The sequence below is a fragment of the Oculina patagonica genome, chromosome 13, assembly GCF_052425735.1.
Source record: "Oculina patagonica isolate OP01 chromosome 13, crgOcupat, whole genome shotgun sequence".
NCBI lineage: Eukaryota > Metazoa > Cnidaria > Anthozoa > Scleractinia > Oculinidae > Oculina > Oculina patagonica.
The window spans coordinates 9353889-9375385 of NC_135770.1; the positions used below are offsets into that span (position 1 = coordinate 9353889).

The 21497-nt window shown below is 39.9% G+C and overlaps 2 protein-coding genes and 1 non-coding gene across 4 annotated transcripts; all 3 read right to left on the reverse strand.

Moving 5' to 3' along the window:
* Window positions 1-341: 341 nt before the first annotated feature.
* On the reverse strand, window positions 342-11143 carry LOC144634920 (uncharacterized). 2 transcript variants are annotated; one of them, XM_078493973.1, is made up of 3 exons: window positions 11027-11143; window positions 6418-7258; window positions 342-4260 (listed from the first exon to the last, which is right to left on the reverse strand). In XM_078493973.1, exons 2-3 carry the CDS (start codon window positions 7217-7219, stop codon window positions 1820-1822), a joined length of 3243 nt encoding a protein of 1080 aa, XP_078350099.1. In that variant the 5' UTR covers window positions 7220-7258; window positions 11027-11143; the 3' UTR covers window positions 342-1819. The 2 variants fall into 2 exon arrangements, with proteins under 2 accessions (XP_078350099.1, XP_078350100.1); XM_078493974.1 differs by lacking the exon at window positions 11027-11143 and having other exon boundaries at window positions 6418-7276.
* Window positions 5059-5130, reverse strand: Trnaa-ggc (transfer RNA alanine (anticodon GGC)). Its single transcript has one exon. It is a non-coding gene; the product is annotated as a tRNA-Ala (tRNA).
* A 3051-nt stretch (window positions 11144-14194) lies between the features above and the next one.
* Window positions 14195-20838, reverse strand: LOC144635428 (uncharacterized). The gene is made up of 2 exons (XM_078494537.1): window positions 20115-20838; window positions 14195-15321 (listed from the first exon to the last, which is right to left on the reverse strand). The coding sequence occupies exons 1-2, from the start codon at window positions 20581-20583 to the stop codon at window positions 14531-14533; spliced, it is 1260 nt and encodes a 419-aa protein (XP_078350663.1). The 5' UTR covers window positions 20584-20838; the 3' UTR covers window positions 14195-14530.
* Window positions 20839-21497: the final 659 nt, after the last annotated feature.

Below are 21497 nucleotides of genomic sequence, written 5' to 3' on the forward strand. Positions count from 1 at the left end.
AACGAATAAGAAAATGTCTGTAAAAGTATCATTGAATGCACGAACTGCATTGGCAGCCACCAGAAGTTAGTTGTATTTAGATGATTAATAAAAGTCGGAACGCTTGGTGCATTTTTTGCTGCCGGCGGTAACTGATTCCAAATTCTAGATAGAATACGAGCCGTGGGAGAATCTACTATTGTAAGGACTTTGTTCTACGTTTAGCCCGCTACTTCTAAGGTTGTATGGGGTGTTCCGGGGCTTGAATAAGTTGGTAATATAACATGGGCCATTTTCTTTAAAACACTTAAAAACTATTATTAGAGATTGTTCAATACGTCTATGTTCTAGCGTTCTCATGCCCAGCATCTTGGCTTTTATATTATACAAATGTGAATTAAAAATCATTGTGTCTTTAGCTTAGATGTAGCTCATATAAATACATCTTATTCGATGGATTCTTGCGACGTCATCAATTAGCACGTCAGTGGATTTTTGTGATAAGCAGCTGATAGAGCTAGGATTGAGCTTTTTACAGGACTGTTCATTTTGAATACCGGTTGTATTCTGACAGAGCTAATCAAAATAAAACACGATCCGCTATTGGTGCAAAATCGGTGCTTAATTAAGGTCCCCTTTTCAGGGTTATTCAATGTTTACGTCAAAACGTTTCCAGCCAGAAGGACATGAAGAGTAAAAAGTAACGAGAATAAGAAAGTCGAAAAAACCGAAGGAAAAAAAGCAAGACGAAAAAATCGGAACGGTTCAGCAAAAAAGTCCAAATCTTGGTTTATGCGCATGTGAAATAATGATATTGTACATTTACATGAAATCTTTATCAAAATGATGCTGCAATATGAAGAAGTGCTTTTCGAGCAAAGGTTAGGGAAATTCAGGATCAAAACACCAAAAACTTCAGTTTAACGGTTATAAAAACGCGTTTTGGGGGGAAAATTTAGGAGTGAAAGGGTTAAACCATTGAATAAGGGATTTATTATTGGACTATTTTTCCTCTAAGTTGGTTCGCATTCCGTAAGTTTGTCCGTCCGTATTTTTGGAGTATTCTACAGTGTAATAACAAAGCATATTTTGTGGGTTCTTTTGCCCTAATGTGGTAAAATGGCGCAATAGTGGAATAATAAGTGGGATTATTTTTCGAAGTAATAAAAAATAAGACATATAAAATATCAGTTCGAGCCCAAGGTGAATGAAGCCTGTTAATTTGCCTACGTTGTGCGATTTTGTACAAAGTGATTAAAAGTGAAATAGTTTTCAAAAAATATGGGAAGCGTCTTAAAAGCCCACCTTTAGCCGATATGCTTTGCGACCGTTTGTTTTTGTTTTGAAAAGCTAGCCCAAAACACTCCAAACTGGAGAACTGCTAGTAAAAATCAATGGTAAAACAGTCAAATCACTTTAACCGAAATGCACTACTTAGTTAAAAAAACAAAGATGGTAGAAGATTGAAGCAACTCAACTCGCTCTCAGATAAAATGGCGGGGTACAATTTTTATATATGAAAACTGTTCCTTGGCGCGCAGTACACCTAGGGTAAATGTGGGCCTTTAATGCATCTTTTAACGAGATTGTGGATATATGGTTCTCCCGTTTATTCAGCAGGGTCCCCATACCTTATTGCATATGGCAGCTACTGTCAACACCTCTTATAGCCTCCTACATAAGCGGTGTTTTGGCTCGTACCGAGATCTTCTCTTGCCAAAAGAACATCTGCGTAGGAGGCTCGACCGCTTATCTTTTACATGTAGAATTATAAGCATCCTCTTTATGACCATCTTGTGTGACGAGAAGTGAACGCACACGCGGCAGAACTTCGGTGTTCTTATCCAAAGAGTTTTTGCCTTATGTCAAATGCACGCTGGAAAGACTGTGAAGCTGAGGCAAAGTCGCCTTGTGCATATTGTGTGACTCCGAGTGAATAATAACTGTCAGCTGTGCTTGAGTGTTCTTCTCCAAAAAGATTACGCTTGATGTCAAGCGCACGCTGTTTAGACTGAATAGCTGACGCAAAGTCGCCTTGTGCATGTTGTGTCACCCCAAGTGAATAATAACTGTCAGCTGTGCTTGATTGTTCTTCTCCAAAAATGTTACGCCTGATCTGAAGTACACGCTGTTTAGACTGAGTCGCTGAAATAAAGTCGCTTTGTGCGTGTTGTGTGACGCCGAGTGAATAGTAACTGTCAGCTGTGCTTGAGTGTTCTTCTCCAAACAGGTTGCGCCTGATGTCAAGCGCACGCTGTTTAGACTGAATGGCTGAGGAATAGTCGCCTTGTGCATGTTGTGTGACCCCAAGTGAATGGTAACTGTCAGCTGTGCTTGAGTGTTCTTCTCCAAACAGGTTACCTCTGATGACAAGCGCACGCTGTTTAGACTGAATAGCTGACGCAAAGTCGCCTTGTCTATGTTTCGTTTTCCCGAGGGAATGGTAACTGTCAGCTGTGCTTGGGTGTTCTTTTCCAAACACTGCACGCCTGATGTCAAGCGCGCGTTGTTTAGACTGAATGGCTGAGGCAAGGTCGCCTACTGCATGTTGTGTGATCCCGAGTGAATGGTAACTGACAGCTGTGCTTGAGTGTTCTTCTCCAAACAATTTACGCCTGATGTCGAGCGCACGTTGTTTAGACTGAACAGCTGACGCAAAGTCGCCTTGTCTATGTTTCATTTTCCCGAGAGAATAGTAACTGTCAGCTGTGTCTGAGTGTTCTTCTCCAAACAGTTTACGCCTGATGTCAAGCGCGCGTTGTTTAGACTGAATAGCTGAGGCAAAGTCGCCTATTGCATGTTGTGTGATCCCGAGTGAATAATAACTGTCAGCTGTGCTAAAGTGTTCTTCTCCAAACAGATTACGCTTGATGTCAAGTGAATGCTGTTTAGACTGAACAGCTGAAGGAAAGTCGCCTTGTGCATGTTGTATGACCCCAAGTAAATGGTAACTGTCAGCTGTGCTTGAGTGTTCCTCTCCAAACAGTTTACGCCTGACGTCACGCGCACGCTGCGTAGACTGAATAGCTGAAGTAAAATCGCCTTGTGCATGTTGTGTGACCCCGAGTGAATAGTAATTCTCAGCTGTGTCTGCGTGTTCTTCTCCAAACAGTTTACGCCTGATGTCAAGCGCACGCTTTGTAGACTGAATAGCTGAGATAAACTCGCCTTGTGCATGTTGTGTGGCCCCGAGTGAAAAGTAACTGTCAGCTGTGCTTGAATGTTCTTCTCCAAAGAGTTTACGCCTGATGTCAAGTGCACGCTGTGTAGACTGAATAGCTAAGGCAAAGTCACCAAGTGCATGTTGGGTGATCCCGAGTGAATAATAACTGTCAGCTGTGCTTGAGTGGTCTTTTCCAAACAGTTTCTGAAAGATGTGAAGTGAACGCTGTGTAGACTGAACAGCCGAGGCAAAGTCGTCCTGTGCATGCTGTGTGACCCCGAGTAGATAATAACCATCAGCTGAGCTTGAGTGCTCCTCTCCAAACAGTTTACGCCTGATGTCAAGTGCACGCTGTGTAGACTGAATGGCTGAAGTGAAGTCGCCTTGTGCATGTTGAGCGTCCCCGAGTGAAAGGTAACTGTCAGCTGTGCTTGAGTGGTCTTCTCCAAACAGTTTACGCCTGATACCAAGTGCACGTTGGAAAGACTGTCTAGCTGAGGCATAGTCGCCTTCTATGTACTTTTTTTCCCCGAGGGAATAGTAATGGACAGCTGTGTTTGGGTTTCCATTGAGTTTACGCAAGATGTCGTTCGCACGCTGTGTAGACTGAGTAGCCGAGGTAAAGTCGCCTTGTGCATATTGTGTGACCCCGAGTAAATAGTAACTGTCAGCTGTGCTTGAGTGTTCTTCTCCAAACAGTTTACGCCTGATGTCAAGCGCACGCTGCGTAGACTGAATTGCTGAGGCAAAGTCACCAAGTGCATGTTGTGAGGCCCTGAGTGAATGGTAACTGTCAGCTATGCTTGGGTGTTCTTCTCCATATAGTTTCCGTCTGATGTCTAACGCGCGCTGTTCAGACTGAATAGCTGAGGCAAAGCAGCCTAGTGCATGTTGTGTTATGCCGAGTGAAAAGTAACTGTCAGCTGTGCTTGAGTGTTCTTCTCCAAACGTTTTAAGCCTGATGTCAAGCGCACGCTGTTTGGACTGAATAGCTAAGGTAAAGTTACCTTGTGCATGTTGTGTGACCCCAAGTGAATGGTAACTGTCAGCTGTGCTTGCAGAAGTCTCGTGACCAGTTATCTCTACAGAAGTTCTCTGGCGACCAATGTAGTGTGAAACTGTTGGAGAAAGGCATTTTCTTGACAAAATACAAAATAAAAAATAATAATGGAAATTTGTCTCCTTAATTTATCATTCGGAAAGCAACAGCCTCGATCTGGTATAAATATGGCGCAGTAGATGTTCACCGAAGTGGAGGTGGCTAATGGTGGATACATACCGCTAGCCATCGAGGTGAATAGTAGTTTTAGTATATACTAAAACAGTGAGATAGTATAGCCCAAAAGGATGATTTTGACTAGTGTATTCCTGTCAGAGATTACAATTTTCCCGCGCGTGTTGCTCGGAGGTGAATAGTTAACAAATCGGACGATTTTCCGCAAGATTGAGCATGATCATTGTTTTATTATTCAACAAATTGTCAACGAAACATATTTTGCACAAAGGAAAACTGTAATTGTGCAGCGCTTTACAAGATTTGGGACTAGTCTTTGCAACCTACGTATATCGCAGGATATCTGTAATGTACGGATGACAGATAACGTTAACATTTTGACCATATATGGGCAGCGCGCATCTGTTGAATAATAACAAATGTTAGTCTAATTTCAAGAGGTGAATATAAGAATGCGACATCCGAATTGGTCAAGAAGCTCTGGTTTATGACGCTATATTCACCTCGCTTGGAGGTGAATATATCATTTTAGGGCTTCGTTACAATAAGCCAGTCCATCTTTGCCATCCAGACAAGTAAACATGGCAGCATTTAAATGAATGTGTGTCCAGCAGTAGCAATGAAATATATATATGATAAATGCAAGTGCGGCCATACTACTGAAAACCTGAAAAAAATTTCAGGCTCTGAGCGGGAATCGAACCCACGACCTTTGCGTTGCCAGTGCAATGCTCTACCACTAAGCTATCAAAGCCACATGAGAGCGGTCGTAAATGGGTTAGCCCTTTATGTGAGGTGGACATGCATTGCACTGGCAACGCAAAGGTCGTGGGTTCGATTCCCGCTCAGAGCCTGAATTTTTTTTCAGGTTTTCAGTAGTATGGCCGCACTTGCATTTATCATGTACAGTAAAAACCCGCGTATTAGAATAAGTGGATTAAGAACACCCAGGCCTGATTTTAGGAAATATTGTACCATTTATATAAGAACACATTCAGCCTGAAAAATGAAAGTTGTTCTTATATGGAAAAATATCAAAGATCAACACTACTTTTCATTGCACACATAATAGTTCCACCCCAATTACAGTACAGTATTGCCTTGATTTATCAATTTTATTAAAATTAAAATACAATTGTGTGCATATATATTGATTTCATCTATTGGTAGCCTAGTATGTTCCTTATTTTAAGAAACCTTTTTTAAGAACACTTAAGAACACTTACAGGCTGATTTTGCAGATTATAACCCTTTATATAAGAACCAAATCAGCCTGAACCGCCAAAATAGGTGTTCCTATACGCGGGTTTTTACTTATATGGCAGCATTTGCTGAATGAAATTTTCTTTTATTCGAAAGAAATCACTTCAAGCCCGGAGTATTCAAAAGAGTTGGAATTTTGAAAATCGGCTACCAAGGCTTTTGAACCGAAAATATTTTCAAGAGCATAAGAATTGATGCTAAGGACGGTGGCTTTGGAGATCGCTCGCGTCCAAGAGAAACTCAGTGGCAGATCAATTGAAAAAAATTATTCAGTTCTCTTCAGATCAGAGCTACTCGACTCATTTCAAGAGGTTTTACACAATTGCTCAGAAGTCACCAACGATTAAACAATGGTACATGATATCTGTCTTTTTCGTAGTGTTTGTTTTGTTTGGTTTTGTTGCTTAAACTAAAGTGTAGTTTCTGGTTTACAATCGATGTATTTTTAAACTTGTTTACACGTATTCACGCGAGCACTTGTGTTTGTTGTTTCCGTGTTTTAGTTCTAGTTCTCTTTATTCACCTCTGAAAATTAGACGAAAACAATCATTCGCCTCAGGCTCACTTCGCCTCACTTCGCCTTCGGCGAATAATTGTTAAATATTCGGAGTTTGAGTAGCCAATCAGCGCGCGCGAAAAACGCTATCCACTGTTTTAGTATATACTAATCACAGCTTAGCCTGCAAATACGGCCGCCTCTCATTCGCTATACATTTCCAATTTGCAAAAACAGAATTATTTTAACGTTTATCACAACCGGTAATATATAAAATGTTACCTGGCTTGTATTGAGCTGGCGCTACTTTCAGCTCATTGAACTTTTGCTCCAACATCATGGCGATGTCTTCTTTACTTGCAGTGCGTTCCATGTCTCCCTTTATTGCAGTTGACAACGCTCTTAACTCGTCGATATCTGAACTCACGCCCTCGAGAAACTTGATATATGCCCTGTATTCCTCTTTGATACCCTTCTCCAATTTACGAACTTCTTTTGTGGGAAAGTCCGACTCAGTCAAACCACCAATGACATCAATAGGGTCTGTCTTGACTCCAAGAGCTTTGAATGCATCTTTAGCGTGTTGCACGTATTGGTCAAATGTTCGTTTGTCAATCTCAGAACTGCATGAGTGGCAAAGCGAATTTCTTAACAGTCGAAGTTGATCAATCGCAAGTGCAAATGTTTTGGCCTTGTTTCCACCCGGGCTCACCACAGATACATGGAACCTTCCAAGAGGTAACTTATGTGGCTTCACGTACAAATCATTCAGTGTCCTGTGATGACCTCTGCTGTCAGGCAAAGCGAAGGACCGCGCGTAAATAGTGGCTTGGAACAGGGCGGTACAATCCCATTCATCATAAGAAAGGTGTGTGGGAACTTTTGTTGTAGCACCCTCTGTAGCGAGAAACAGATTTCTCACCACAATGGAGTCATCCCAAGTTTGGAAGCTAGGGATATGTCTACAGTTGTTGTCCCACATGGATCTGAAAGTTTGACGTAAGGCTTTGGGAAATTCATTCAGTACAATGGAAGCAAACTTGAAATAGTTCAACTGCTCGTCCTGAAACGGCTGCAGAGCCATCTTTCTATATCACCAGTTGTCAAGGACCTCGTGGACAACCTGAGAAAACCAAAAAGGACATCGAGGTTACTTTGGCTGAGTTTAATGATAAAGGATCGTTGCCGGTAAGTTATACCATACATAATACATTTGGAAGAAAAACGTTAAATCGCTTCCACTCATGTTTTCTCGGACGCTATGTTGATCGTTACTTCAAGTACACACGAGTGACCACGCACGCGTGACCACGGGTGATCACCTGTGACTACGAATGACCAACGGTCAAAATACATCAAAATATGTTGCTGAGGTCAACATTGCCGACATCATTATTGCGTCATTAGTCAATTTTCAGTGCCGTAAACAAATGGTGCACAGCTGTGGAAGACTTATAAATCATCATCCGGCATCTTTTTGGTTCATATAACATTCGGGTAAAAATTGGCCGAGGTGCAGTCACGCAGTGTTAAGCAACACATACTGACACTCCACTGCGCATTTTGAAGAAAAGAAAGTCAACATTGTTCAAACGGTTAGGTCAACGCCAAAAGGTGTTTTTTAACCGGGCGGGACATGGGCCCGGTTCATAATCAGGACGGAATTTTTTTGTCGGTAAATCGTTCCAGACGCAGGCGGCCTCCACGGCTCCTTGGTCAAGGCCACGCAAGATTCGATGTTTACAAGCGATCACCCGTTTAACATGAACACTCTGCTCTCTGTTTAGGTTGAAATGTATGTTTTTGTGTCATTCGATTGTTTTACCCGAAGGTAGAATGACTGAATAATCAAATTGCGAAACTGAAGACCGCTTGGATATGTCCAAGCTATTCGAAATAAAACCACTACGTCAGACCTACGCAATCGCTCGCCTGTAGCTATAAATAATCATTCAACTATTTTTTTTAAAAAAAAATACGAATACTCTGCGCTCGTTTTGTGTGAAATATCTATTTTTGTGTTATTCAAGCATTTGGCTCGGAGCGAGTACAAGTTGTGCAATTTACCCGGAACTTGGTGAATATTGCAAAACAACGACTTGTTTTCTGGATATTCCAGTTTTTGTTGTGAGTTTATTTTGGGAATCGAAATGCAAATTGCAAACCCAGCAAGAATGTATCAAGGCACGGGGAATCGCGCAGTCAGGTATGCTCCATTTACTTGCTTTGATCACGCGACTTAGTAAAATGCTGCCCATAGCTGTGTTTTTTCGAGAAAACTGATAGAAGTTAAACTTCAAGAACTTGGTTTTTAAGCTCCTTTAACTTTTTATCGAAATCAATTTATGCCACTCAAGTGGTTTAAGTGTATTTTGTTTAAGGTTCGGAACAAAATAAATATTTGCAATCCCAGGCAGGAATTTGTTTATGCATGTGGATAAAAAGACAGAGATGATGTAATGAGGGAAATTTTCGTTCACTACTCCAGCTCACGCAAACTCTGTGACTGGTGCAAAACACGGACTTGGGTCGTCGGACGACGCTAAACGGAGAAATACAAATGGACGTCTTTTTAATGCAATTCAACTGGTTTGGGTTTATTTTATTCAACATTCGAAACAAAATAAATATTTGCATGCGTAAGCAGGAATTTGTCCGGCCAGGCATGTGGTTTAAAGCAAGTGATTACGATTGACGGATGAAGGAAATTCAGCTCACGCACACTCCGTGACTCACACCAAGTTAACACGACTTGTGTGTTTCTCAAGTGACTCAGCTTTTCTAAAGATATTTTACTGTGCGACGCCGTGCCTTTCTAGCCAAAGAACTGAAAGAAGTAGTCAAACATTAACTACACGGTTATAAACTGCTTGAAGTTTCTTGTTTTTTCCTTTTCCTTTGTACTTCTGGGTGGAAAGAGGCACTGTGAGAGGATCCCGGCCTGTACTAGATTTCAGGCCTAATCGATCCGAAGTTTCATTATTCTCGAATTCCAAACCAGTTCACTCGCCCCCATGGCTGGAACGGCAAATAGAAACATGGCAACCTCGTCCCTAGGGTCTTCTCTGCATTTCAAAAGTGGCTCAACCGCCATCCAACCTCGTTCCCAGGGTCTACTCCGCTTTCAAGATGGCGGCTGGGTGCGCCATTTTGAAAATTCGTCGCCAAGAAGACCCTGGGGACGAGGTATGGGGAACGAGGCTGCTCGATTTCCAGCTCAATCTCGAGCCCAAAGTCCGTCGGTCAGCGGTGCGGGACAGACTCTGGGAAAATGGAATTGATCAGATCGTTTTCAGGTCGATTTCAGGTCAGAAACTTGGTCTTCCGGTTTTTATTGCGCATGCTCTCAGGTCTAAGCGGAAGTAAATTTCCCAGAACGGAAGTAAATCGAGAAAGCTAAACTATTTCTAACACACTGTCGACGGAACTGGTATTTATCGAAGTAACAAAAGTAACAATAATATTCTGCAAGAAAGAAGAATAATAAGTTAACTACAGAGCGTCTGGCGCTTTGATTTTGATTTTTTGAGCTTTAATTTCTGCTATATTTGTTTAAAATGACAGCCTTCCAGGATTCCCTTTTTTTCTGATCTGTCATGGACAAGGATAAAAAAGTCAACAACATAACTAACTGGCAGGTTTTTCAAATTCGAGGACGTAATTTTAGTTGAAGTATCCGATTTTTCTGTAGTTACTTCAAAGTAAGATTAGTCCTATAGTATCGGAATAATCTTCCTGACAGAATGTATAGACAGTAATTACTCATCGGCAGAATATTTTCCTTCCTACGCTTGAATTGGTACGCATCTTTTATTAATTCTCGCTTAACTAGTCAACAAATCGATCTGCATTATCCAGAAATGCTACAAAAGTAAAACATGGATGAGTTATTACCAACTTGTAGCGAAGTTAATGTTTTTCAGTTCAATCTATCCAAGCTGGGCTCAAATCAACACTCTGAATACTACGACAGTCACTTATTCGAAAGTGAAAGTGCTTCGGTAAGCGACAACGTGTTGCCCGTTCAATAAAAGAGATAAAGAGCTTTACTTTTATCTTGTTGAAATTAATTCTGTGCTAATTTCGTCTGCCAGCTTTACGAGTTTGAGTTCTGCTTCTCTACGACTTAGTTGCCAAAACTAGCGAAGTCGGCGACAGTGTTATTAAATATGGACAATGAAAAACATTCCTGAACTCGCATACCACTCAGTGTTTGTTGTTCGTGAGCTTTGTCGTCTTTTTCAAGTAAATCAAGTTATTTTCGCCAAACATGATCAAAGTAGTCCTAGAACGTTATCTACTAAGAACTCAGTGCTGACATACAACAAGAATGAAAGGGCATTGATCAGTCAGAACGCCAATTGCGAAAACAGACTTGTGTAAACAAACTTAATTTGATGATCAGTCGAAACTAAGGCCCGGTTCAGACGCCGTACTTTTCATGAGCCGAACTCAATTCGAATTTGGACCGACCCAAATTGGCAAGAGTACGCCTCTTGATTCAGACGCCGTACTTTTTGGCCGTTCCGAGGCCGTTCCTAATACAGTTCCAATAAAACCAGTCAAAATACATTATAATAATTTATGAATTAGGATCGGCACATGAAAAGTACGGCGTCTGAATCAAAGCCGTTCCAAAGGCGTTCCACAGGCGAAATTCTCGGCCAAGCCAGGCGGGAAGAACGGGTGAGCCGTTCCAAATTGAAATAGCCGTTCTTATTTGATTCAGACGCCGATCTTTTCATGTACTTAATTCAAGGAATTAGGTTCGGCTCATGAAAAGATCGGCGTCTGAACCGGGCCTTAATTAAACATACTACAAACGTAAGGAAAAGTCAAATTTTTCTGCTAATTTATCTTTACATAACATAACTTAAGCTTAATATAGTACCTTAATCAGCTCCAGGTGAAAACTCTGCATAAAATGGACAATAAAACTGGTTAACAAGCTTAACAAAATATCTGGGAGGGTCAGATAATTAAAATGCGCTGGCGTACATTCTAAGAAACGACGACAAAGAATTAAACAACCGTGCGTAACGCCTTGAGGCCCCTAACATCGAAAGTTAGAGTAACATTATGAATATTTTAGTCGATCAAGCACGTCAGTAGTATTTTTGGGAAACGTATTACATGTACATGTAAAATAATCGATGAGGAATAGAGCCCGGGGGGGGGGGGGCACTCCCTATATTGGCCTATACGGGGAGGCTCCGCCCGAAAGGGGTACCTTTTTCATGCTTCAGGTATATAAAAGGGTAGGAATTTCGCAAGCTAAGGTATATAAAAGGGTAGGGATATCGCTCATTAAGGTATTTAAAAAGGCCTTTAATTAAAATATTTCGAACAGACGCACCTTATGGAGGTATCATTTAAATTTGTTAAGCGCTACATAAAAATGGCAGCAAGACTTTCTGTTTTCGGCATTTGTCCTGTCTTTACGGTATATGAAAAGGGTAACTTTTTTCTAGTAAAAGGCATACGAAAGGGGTGCCTTTTCTGTCAAAATGGTATATAAAAGGGTAAGGGGTTGGTCTTCGGGGCGGAGCCTCCCCGTACAAAACGCTTTTGAGTAGCCCCCCGGGGAATAGAGTTCCCGAAATGAGGCCAAAAATAAATTAAAAGCTTAAATCCAAAAGCTTAAATTTTCATCCTTAACTTCTTGATTTCGAAATGATGCAAAACAATGATGTCGCAACTTAGTGAAGTGTTTGTATGGGAATCTAATGGAAAATCTAATGGAATTCGTGTCGTCACCAGACCCCACAGAACTCTTTACCAAGAGTTCCCTTCACCAAAATTCAGACCTCCCAGCCACCTACAAACAAATGTGGTCTACAAGATTCCTTGCAATGACTGCAGTTGGAGCTGCATTGGAGAAACCGGCAGATGTCTACAGACACGAAGAAAAGAACACATCAGAAACGTTAAACATTGTAACAAAGGATCGAACATTGCAAACCATGCATGGATAAACGACCATCAAATTGATTTCAAAAATGCAAGAGTCATCGATAAAGGAGACTATCGCGTGCGAAAAACTCTTGAGTCATGGCACACTGCCATGACAACTGAAGCGGACAACAATGCTAGGTCATTACCCCCACAATACTCTATTCTTTTAAAATAGTTCTCTTTTATTATCAAATTCTCACTATCTTTCTTGTCACCTTTTTACGCATTTTTATTCTGTATTTTTTCACACATTTTTACCCTATATATTTATTCATTCGCGCCATTTTTATCATTCGTTAAAGGCTGTAGTTTGGCAGCCGAAAGCTTATTTTTTAACAAATTTTTAACCAGAGAACGCTTCAAAAACATTTTACTTGATTATGAATCCTGGTTACTCTTCCATTTTTAATCGGAAAATAACTTGTCGTTTAATGTGATTTCTGAATTTAAAAACAAAAATTATACAGAATAAGAAGTCGTCCTCAACTACTCGAACGCCTGAAACAGGCTATTCGCGATGTTTTCCTCCGTTTAAGAGCTAAGAAAAGTATGAGGAAACATGCAGACGACATTATACAGTCAACGTGGCTTTCTCCCCTCCCTCGCTCAATAAATCATAGCGTGCTATGTCATTACTCCGAATGTTTATTCTCCTGGATGTTTTGTGCTTCTGTGGATAGACAGAGCAGACTTTAACACTCGAGTAGGAGAACTGGAATATATTTTGACAATGCATGGTGCGTTGATGGTGCATGATGCCCTTTTCCGAATGAACAATGAAGAAAATTCTAGAAACTGTTATTTTTAAGGTGGCTCGATACAGTTTTTTCTGGGCCATACCTACAATTTGCAATTGGCCTTTAAACAATCTTCCCTGACTCGGATCGATATGAAAATTACACCATGTATTGGTTTTAGATTGAAGTTTACTTTGATATATATTTTAAGGTAATCGATATTTCCATGGCAACGATAAACAGAAAACCGCCAAATCAGTAAAACCTGAGTTTTGCGTGAATCAGATTTGCCGCTTAAAAACTAATACCAGCATCTTAAACTATGATGTACTGCAATAAAATATTCAAGAATTAAAAAATTCTGTATGTTTGATTTCGAATAAATCGCAAAAATGTTTCAGATTGTACTTTTTGCATAGTGATAATAAATGAGCCGAGACACAAACACTACGTAGACGAAGTTATCTCAAATAACGCCAAAATGTGTATCAAAGCAATCTTTCGAAGTCGTGAAAGTTTTGTTAAGTTTCCACAACGCAATTCTGAGAATTTGATTTTTTCTTTCGACCACTTGTATTGAAATTTTCAGATAATTTTCGGTTTTAAGCACTTTTTGAAAAATCTATAAAACGGCTCCATAGATTTTCTTTAAACTTTCAGCACGGAAGCTCGGTTACGTAAACAATTTAATCGCAAAGTTTTGTTATCATTGATTCACGTGCACTGGGACCTTTTTACATTTAACGATAAAGTAGGCTTTCGAATGGACGAAAATGAGGCACCTATGTATTCCTTGACAAATTCCTAAAAAATGTTATAAGCCTATAGCCTGTAAATAAAGGTGCCTCTCAGGTCACTCCTGATGGCTTGGGTTTGTATTGCAAATGTCCCAGCAGTAGCAAGGAGTGATAAAAGGCAATTGCATTAACAGGTTAAGAAGGCAAAAGATTTTAACTTCACAAAAATCACTTCTTTCTTTAAGATAAACACCACTGTCTACAAGTAAAATAATATTGACTGTGTGAAATTTCGAACGTCTAATTTTTTTCAAAAAGATCGATCTTATTTTCCTTGCTATTTCTTGTTCGTAAAAAAAGTCGATAAAGGAATGTTCAATGTATTTAATGCATTATTATATTTTTCTGCTTGGTAAAGCTTAAAATAATTTCAGAAGTAAAACTAGGACATTTCATTTGTCTCTATTTTGAAGATACCGTCCTATTTCCAAGCCTTCTCTTCCTTATCCATGCCCAGTTGTTGTCTCTTGTTTTCTAGTGTCTTCATGTTTAAAATGTTAATCCTCCTTCAAAAAGCCTGTCAGTCATTATTTTTTTCATTTATAACAGAGTTTTTTTTTTCTAAAAAATAATAATCATTCATTTCTTGGTGATCTTTCCATGATCTGGTAATTGCAATTCATAAGAAGTTCTGTGATAATCAGTGCTGGTTTACAGAAGTTATAAGTAATATTTTAAAATTAAGATTTCTAAGGCTCTGACCAAACTTTTCCCTTTTCCTCTTCTAGACTTAATTGCCATCCAAAACTAAGAAAATTAGCTTGTTGACACAGATTCTGAACACTTGTAAGAAATTGTTTTTGTTTGGTCTTCATTTTACAAACCTTATAGGTGTAAAAAAGTACTCAAAAGACTAGTTCCATGTCCAGATTGAGACTCTAGATGAATTGCATTGAGTTGTGGTGATTAACGTGAAGACATCAGATACCCAAACATCAATATACCAACAAAGAAGAACACGACCATAGTCATTAAATGTGACACCAGAGTACAATGCATTCCTGGATTAACATTTGACGCAAATGCTGCCATTTGCCAGTTAACATATTTCTGTAGGTTGCTTGTTGGACACAGACAACGGCAATTATAACTTCCTCTAGAAAATTTGTATGTCCTTAACTCCATTTCACACGGGTGACACAGCCGTCCATGCATGTCTCTGACTCCAGGGAGCACATTTGCCTTGTGCCTATTCAAATATCTTTGCTCTCGAGCACGTTTCCAAGGTGGAAGCTCATCTGGTTTGTAGTTATTGCTCGTACCAGGATCGGCAGTGGATCCCAAATCATTATCGCCCACATGCCAGATACGACTTATGGTCGGCGACACAATCCTTAACACCGTTGCATTGCTGTTATATAATAACATCAAGCCTAGATAGAGTGGCCAGTCCCTTTCGGCATGACCCAAAGCATCCTGCTGAAATGTCTTAATATACTCCCACATAGAAGAGTTAAATGCATAGCCAATGCTTTGAACAAGAGGTACTTGACTTACAACAAAAGCATCTGGCTGATGATCGACTAGATTCTCCTCTCCTACACCTTGCAGTGTGCTAAAGTGAATGTTAGGAACAGAGTTCTTGACAAGAAGGGAGTACCACATCACTTCCATAAAATCAGGTGCAACAACTATGTCATCTTCCACAAAAAGTACATCTCCACTAAATGTTTCATTGTGTTTCAACTGAAAGGCATCTAAAGACAAAAAGTGTCGAGAGTCTATCATTGGTTACATCTTTCATTTTCATATTTGGCACTTGAAATTGAAGAAGGTAAGATCTTCTGAAATAACATGGATTTTCCTAACATCTCACTCTCCAAGTCCAATATAATCATAATAATAGGTTAATAATAATCCCCAAAATAATAAATTGAATCAATCAATCAATCAATCAATCAATCAATCAATCAATTAATTCAATCAATCCCAGATGCAATAATCTTTCTAACTAATTTTTTCTTTTTCTAATGCACAGGACATAGGGTGTCACATGAGTGTGTGCTCAAAGAAAAGGCATGTGTACTATGAATTTTGTGTAAGGTTGTTGTTTTACATGATTCAAGTGCTCATTCTCTGTTTGGAAAAGCCTAGTAAAGTAGAGTTGTATCATTACACAAGCCAACTGCGAGCCGAGAAAACCTCGAGTCACATGATAAGTCATACTCAAGTCAAGCCAAAAAATAATGTTTTTTTGTTTGGTACAAAGAAAATATACAGGTATTAATATATATTGTAGGAAAAAATATACTCTCCAGTTTTCCAGGTTCAGCTGCTCAGAGCGATCAATCAGTGTTGAACAAACAGCTGTTGCTCAAGTTTTACAACATCAAAAACAAACCATAAATAGATTTCTGAATGAAGCAAGAATGGTGGATCTGAGTGAAGGTGATATGTTCGTCAAAATACTGTATGTAGTTGGGTAAATTAGGGGTGGACCATTTGATTTGTGATGGGGGGTTGCAGGATGTTTAGGCTGTTAGATATATTTTTTAATCTTCATGTTCTTGCATGATATTTTTTAATAGAAATTTGAAACACAAATTTTGAAGTTGACTTGATCGTCACCAGCCACTAAAAATTCACCCTATTAAAAACCACCTTTACATGCAATGCCTTTTAAAGTTTACATCGTTCTTTCCAAGCAAATAAAGAGTTTAATTTTTATTTAATGCACAAAGAAATGCATCTCCACTAGCCTGGGGCTAGTGGGTTTCCCTGTCAGGCTAGTGGATATTATGCATCACTTGCCCACTGGGCAAGTGAATGTTTTTTCTGCTTATTACGTAACGCTACTGAGAAAAGCCTTCAGACTTGCATGTAATGGTTCAAACTTTGGGAGAAGATCTGGTGGGCCATTCTATTTTAGCGATTTTTCTTTTTCGGCACTGCCCAAACAAGCTGCTGAAGTCAACAATTTTAAAACAACTCCTAGTAAATAAAATCGTTTTTGGAGGCAACAAGAAAAATGGAGATTTAAATAAACACAGCCTCATAAAGCTGTAGTACTATGCAATCGAGTAAAGCTGTGTTTGCACTGGTCTGATCATGAATGAAACATGTTTCGCTGTGAAAAGAGTTCACATCAGGCAGTACATTGCACGAAAAATGATTGAAACTACCTCACGACTGGAGGAAGTTTCAACCATGATCAGACTAAACACGTTAAAAATGGTGGAAAGTGTTCTCACCAGGATATTGCCTTGGGGAGTCCCAGGACACCCTATAAGAACATTAGGAGGACAAGTTACTGGTGGTTCATGGCGGATGTGGAAAAAAGCTTTGTGATTTCTCAAGCCCAAGCACACAGTATTGCAATGCAAAAACAAACTTCACAAGAAATTATTCTTTTACCAAAGATAGCGAAAATACTGACAATACTGTCTCTTTGCTAAATGCATGAAAGCCCAGCTCTATCAAAGGGCTTAAAAATAGACAAAAGGACAAAGATAAAATGGAAACTTTCCTGTAATTTGGAGCTATATTTTTGGTTAAAGTGTACAAGATTTACGCAAGAACGGTAAATCTGCATAAATAACACACCAGGCATGAAATGTGTTTGAAACTGACACCTAATGTGAACAATGCAATAACAAGCATGTTTAGGTGAAACATGTTTATTTTAAACATGTTTCAAGTTAAATGTGAATGATAAAATCTATTTTTGGACACGACAAAATAAACAACAGCACTAGATCAAGCAGGATCAAGGTTAGCCTGAATTTCAGACATCCCTCTGTGCGTGCCTACTAATGCCAGAAGGGACGTCTGAACACATTTGGCTCTAATGCCGTCTGGTGACGTCACTACCTGAAAACCGGGTAGTGATTTTGATTGGTTGATTTAAAAATTATTTGCATAATTATGTGAAATTATTACTGAATTTTACCGCGCGAGGATCGTAATTTGAAAACGTTTGGAAAGAGTTCGAAAGAGTCTACCTTCCCAGAAATGAATTCATTAGTCATTTACCTTGAGTTTATTACTTTTTTAGTTTACCTACGGATGAAGAATAGTAATGGAAATCGTTAGGTTTTAAGTTGGTGGCATTCGTCACTTCGACATGCAGTGTTTTGCCAAATTTATACGTATTCTTGTTTTGTCAACAAAGCCGCTCGACGCTTATGTCCTGCAGCCTCGATGAGCCAGTGATTTCTGAACTCAGTGCCCACGGTCAAGTAGGATATTTTTGTCGAGTGTGTTGTATTTGTCCGCTGTGTAACATATTCATGTTATTTTGATCGCTAGATAAAGCAAATTAGTTCAGATTAAATCGGTTTCGTAAAAGAATATAGCCTGCAGTCAATTAAAATCTCATTCATTTGTCTCACGTTTTCAATAGTTTTACTTTTAAAAAAATTTTATACCCTGTAATCCTTTATTGAAGCGATTTTTCTTTCACAATTTCATGGCCTTGACAGAAACTTTTCCGCATAATTTAAAACCAAAGTGTAGTGACGTCACCGGACGGCGTTAGAGCCAAATATGTTCAGACATCCCTTCTGGCAAGCAGGCGAGCACAGAGGGATGTCTGAAATTCAGGCTAGATCAAAGTGAGCCTGTTGTTAATTGTAAGACAATATACAGTATATTCACACATTTTTTTTTCTTACAATAGAGCTATATACTAGTTATGCAACGCTTTCGAGTGGTATACTATGGAATATCCCACGAGTCACTTGTATACCGAGAAAATACAAGTGACTCGTGGGATATTCCATAGTATACCACTCGAAAGCGTTGCATAACTAGTATATCTATATGTTGATACATTTTTTTCCTATCAAAAAACCCCCAATTTTGGCTTGACTCAAGGTTGACTTGGGCTCGTGGTTTGCTCGTGTAAATTATGCTACAGTGGAACCCCGATATAACGATATGCCAAGGGAGCAGTAAAATTATATCGTTATATCGAGGAATCGTTATATCGGGGTTCCATCCCATACATTTTACTATTGCCGGGATATAACGATGGCATCGTTATATCGGGAATATCGTTATATCGAAGATCGTTATATCGGGGTTCCACTGTACAACTCAGTTACTGTAACAAACTGCACCATGCACTTCTGTCATATCTCACTGAAGTGTGCAATAATTTGAAGGGCACAACAGGAAGTTTGTTATTTCCAGGGGCAGATCCTGGAATTTTTTAAAATTTAGAGGGGTCCAACACTGTTGAAACGTTTTTGTAGGAAACTACTTCTCCCCCATACCCTCTTCCCCTTCCACCACGAGTCACGGTGCACATTATAAATCTAAGCCAAAGCACATTTATAACTTCATGCTTGAAAATAATATATAGTCGAAGCTCTCGTAAGCGGACACCCTCGCGACACGAAAAAAAGTGTCCGTAACTGCAGCTGGCCGCTTTATACGAGAATGGTTCTCGTAAGCAGCCACTGAGGTGTAGGGGATAAATGGGCGCTTAAAGGAGCTTGCCCTGCTAACAATAAACGGGCGGACGTGGATGACGACAAAACCAGCACTGAAATATGGTTTTGTAATTATCTTAAAATCATTGTGACGAACGGCGATGTGAAGGTAATTGATAAACACAAGATGCAGGAGTTGTTAATAGGATTTTCTATTGGGTGTCCGCTTATGGGAGCATAAAAACAAAGAAAAAGTCTAAGTCGTAATCTCTGAAAGTGTCAGCGGCCGCTTACGGGAATGTCCGCTTACGAGAATGTAAAAATGTATGGGAGTTAAAACAGGGTTTCAAACAATGTGGCCGTAAGTAGAGCTGTCCGCCTACGAGAGTGTCCGTTAAGAGAGCTTCGACTGTATTAATCGACGACATTTCCCCCTCTCCCCAGGACCCTCCCCCTGGATCAGTCACTGATCTCAGTTATAAAATTTTTGGAAATGTGTCACTCACATTTGTGACATGGATGATGTACATCCTTATGATCTATTATATTGCTAGATAGAGATTGATTAAGATGGTGGTGACAGTATAAGGAAACATAAGCAATAAAACGAAAAATTAGCCCCCGGGGGGGGGGGGGGAGGCACCCTGTATATTTTTGGATGGGTGTGTGCCTCTGGGAATTTAAAGCCCTTATCCTATACCAGACCATGTTCAGCTGAATTTTGCAACCCTATACTAGACTAGACACCGATAATCCCTACCCTATACCAGACTTGCTTTTTTTAGAATTGTATTACCATAAGTGTTTTAATGGAAACCATCTGTCAACAAAGATGCTGCGATGATTTTTTTATGTTAATGTCAACCTCTTTCTCTTCTGCGTTTCTATTCCTGTTCTGGACTTAATTCGTCATATCACCGATCAGTTTCCCGGCAAATGCTACCCTTTTCTAGACCAAAACTCTCTGATTTTTATACCCTATCCCAGACTAAACTGCTTAAAAACCATACCCTTCACAGCGGCACATACCTATAAAGCTCATATATGGGAGTGCCCCCCCCCCCCCCCCCCCGCGAAATTACCCTTGACCTTTAGTTTAGTATTTTACTACATACCATGTTCATCAAACACCTTTTTCATTGTATTCCACCAATGAGCTTTTAGCACCTCTGGGCTGCGTTCTTCCTCCTCATTGCCAAATGTCCATACAAGCTTCCTGCAAAAGGTGATTTTCCCAAGTACTTTATACGTCTCATTAATGTCCTCCATTGAAGAGGCCTTTGTGTGATGTAGAATAAACAAGCAAGGAGTGGAAGGAATAATGCTACCCGACGATGAAATTGATTCCAACGTTCTTTCCAAATATCTTGGCCTGTAAGAGCTAAAAATGACCAGAGGAACGAAAGGTGCTTGGAAATTCTGCGGGAAAGCAACGTCGAATTTTTGGGGCCATTTTTGTCCACGTTGGCCGAAGAGTACTGGAATTGCCAGCCACAATTGAACAAGAATTACAACACTAAATATCACCGTTCTCTTGAACGACCGACATCTAAACGTTCGCCTTAAAAGCAGAGATAAAGCCATGAGGAATTACCCTTTTCCAATGTTATTGCCAACGGGTATAAAGCTCTTCCATAAATCACAGTCCTTCAGTTTTCGACCCGCCGGCTGACGTGTCAAGGGAGAACTTTGATTTTATCTGCGCCATTTTTGTAGATAATTGACTATCCCTTCCTTTGCAAGCCTGTAGAAGATACTCCTGAATCAATTGAAGTACTCCGTAGAAACCAAAATTAAATATAAGACGGTGTAAATTCAATATTCTTGATCGCAGTGTCGAAGACTTTCAGTGAGCTCGTTTACATTTCACAGGGGAGGTGTAGGATGCAACTGGCCTAAGTGGGGAGGACTAAAGACTCGTGTTTTTATTAATAAAACACGAGTCTTTAGTTAAAAAAACGATGTATTTCGAAGAGTGTGTACGTTTTATGCAAACGAATTATTTTTAGTTTATATATTGTGCAATTTTTCACTCTTAAAACGGCAAATTTCAATCAATCGGATATTTTGCGTTGCCGAAAGAGTTTATATGGGGGGTGGGGTTAGGTATCAATAGCGTCCGCTCTACCGCTGACCAAAAGAAACGACGAATGCTGTCACGCTTGTCCGCTAGCGCTTGCTCGCCCCAAGTTTCCAAATATTTTTGTTTCTTTTACGTTATTACATGTAATAAAAGAAAGTTTGTGAATGAGTTAGGTAGTGGCAGTGAAAGGAAAAGATCCGTTAAATATGTCTGGATTATTCAGCAATTCACCGAGTAAAGAATTCCTTTTTTTAATTTTTTGTGACAAAAGATGAACCGCTCCCAGAATATCCCATTGTCGTCGGGGGGGGGGGGGGGGACAGGGATACGGGAGCCTTTGAGCCCGGCTACGGGAGAAGAGAGGGCGGGAAGCGGGTGCCAACTTCAGGCCACCCTGTCCCCGCCCCCCCCCCCC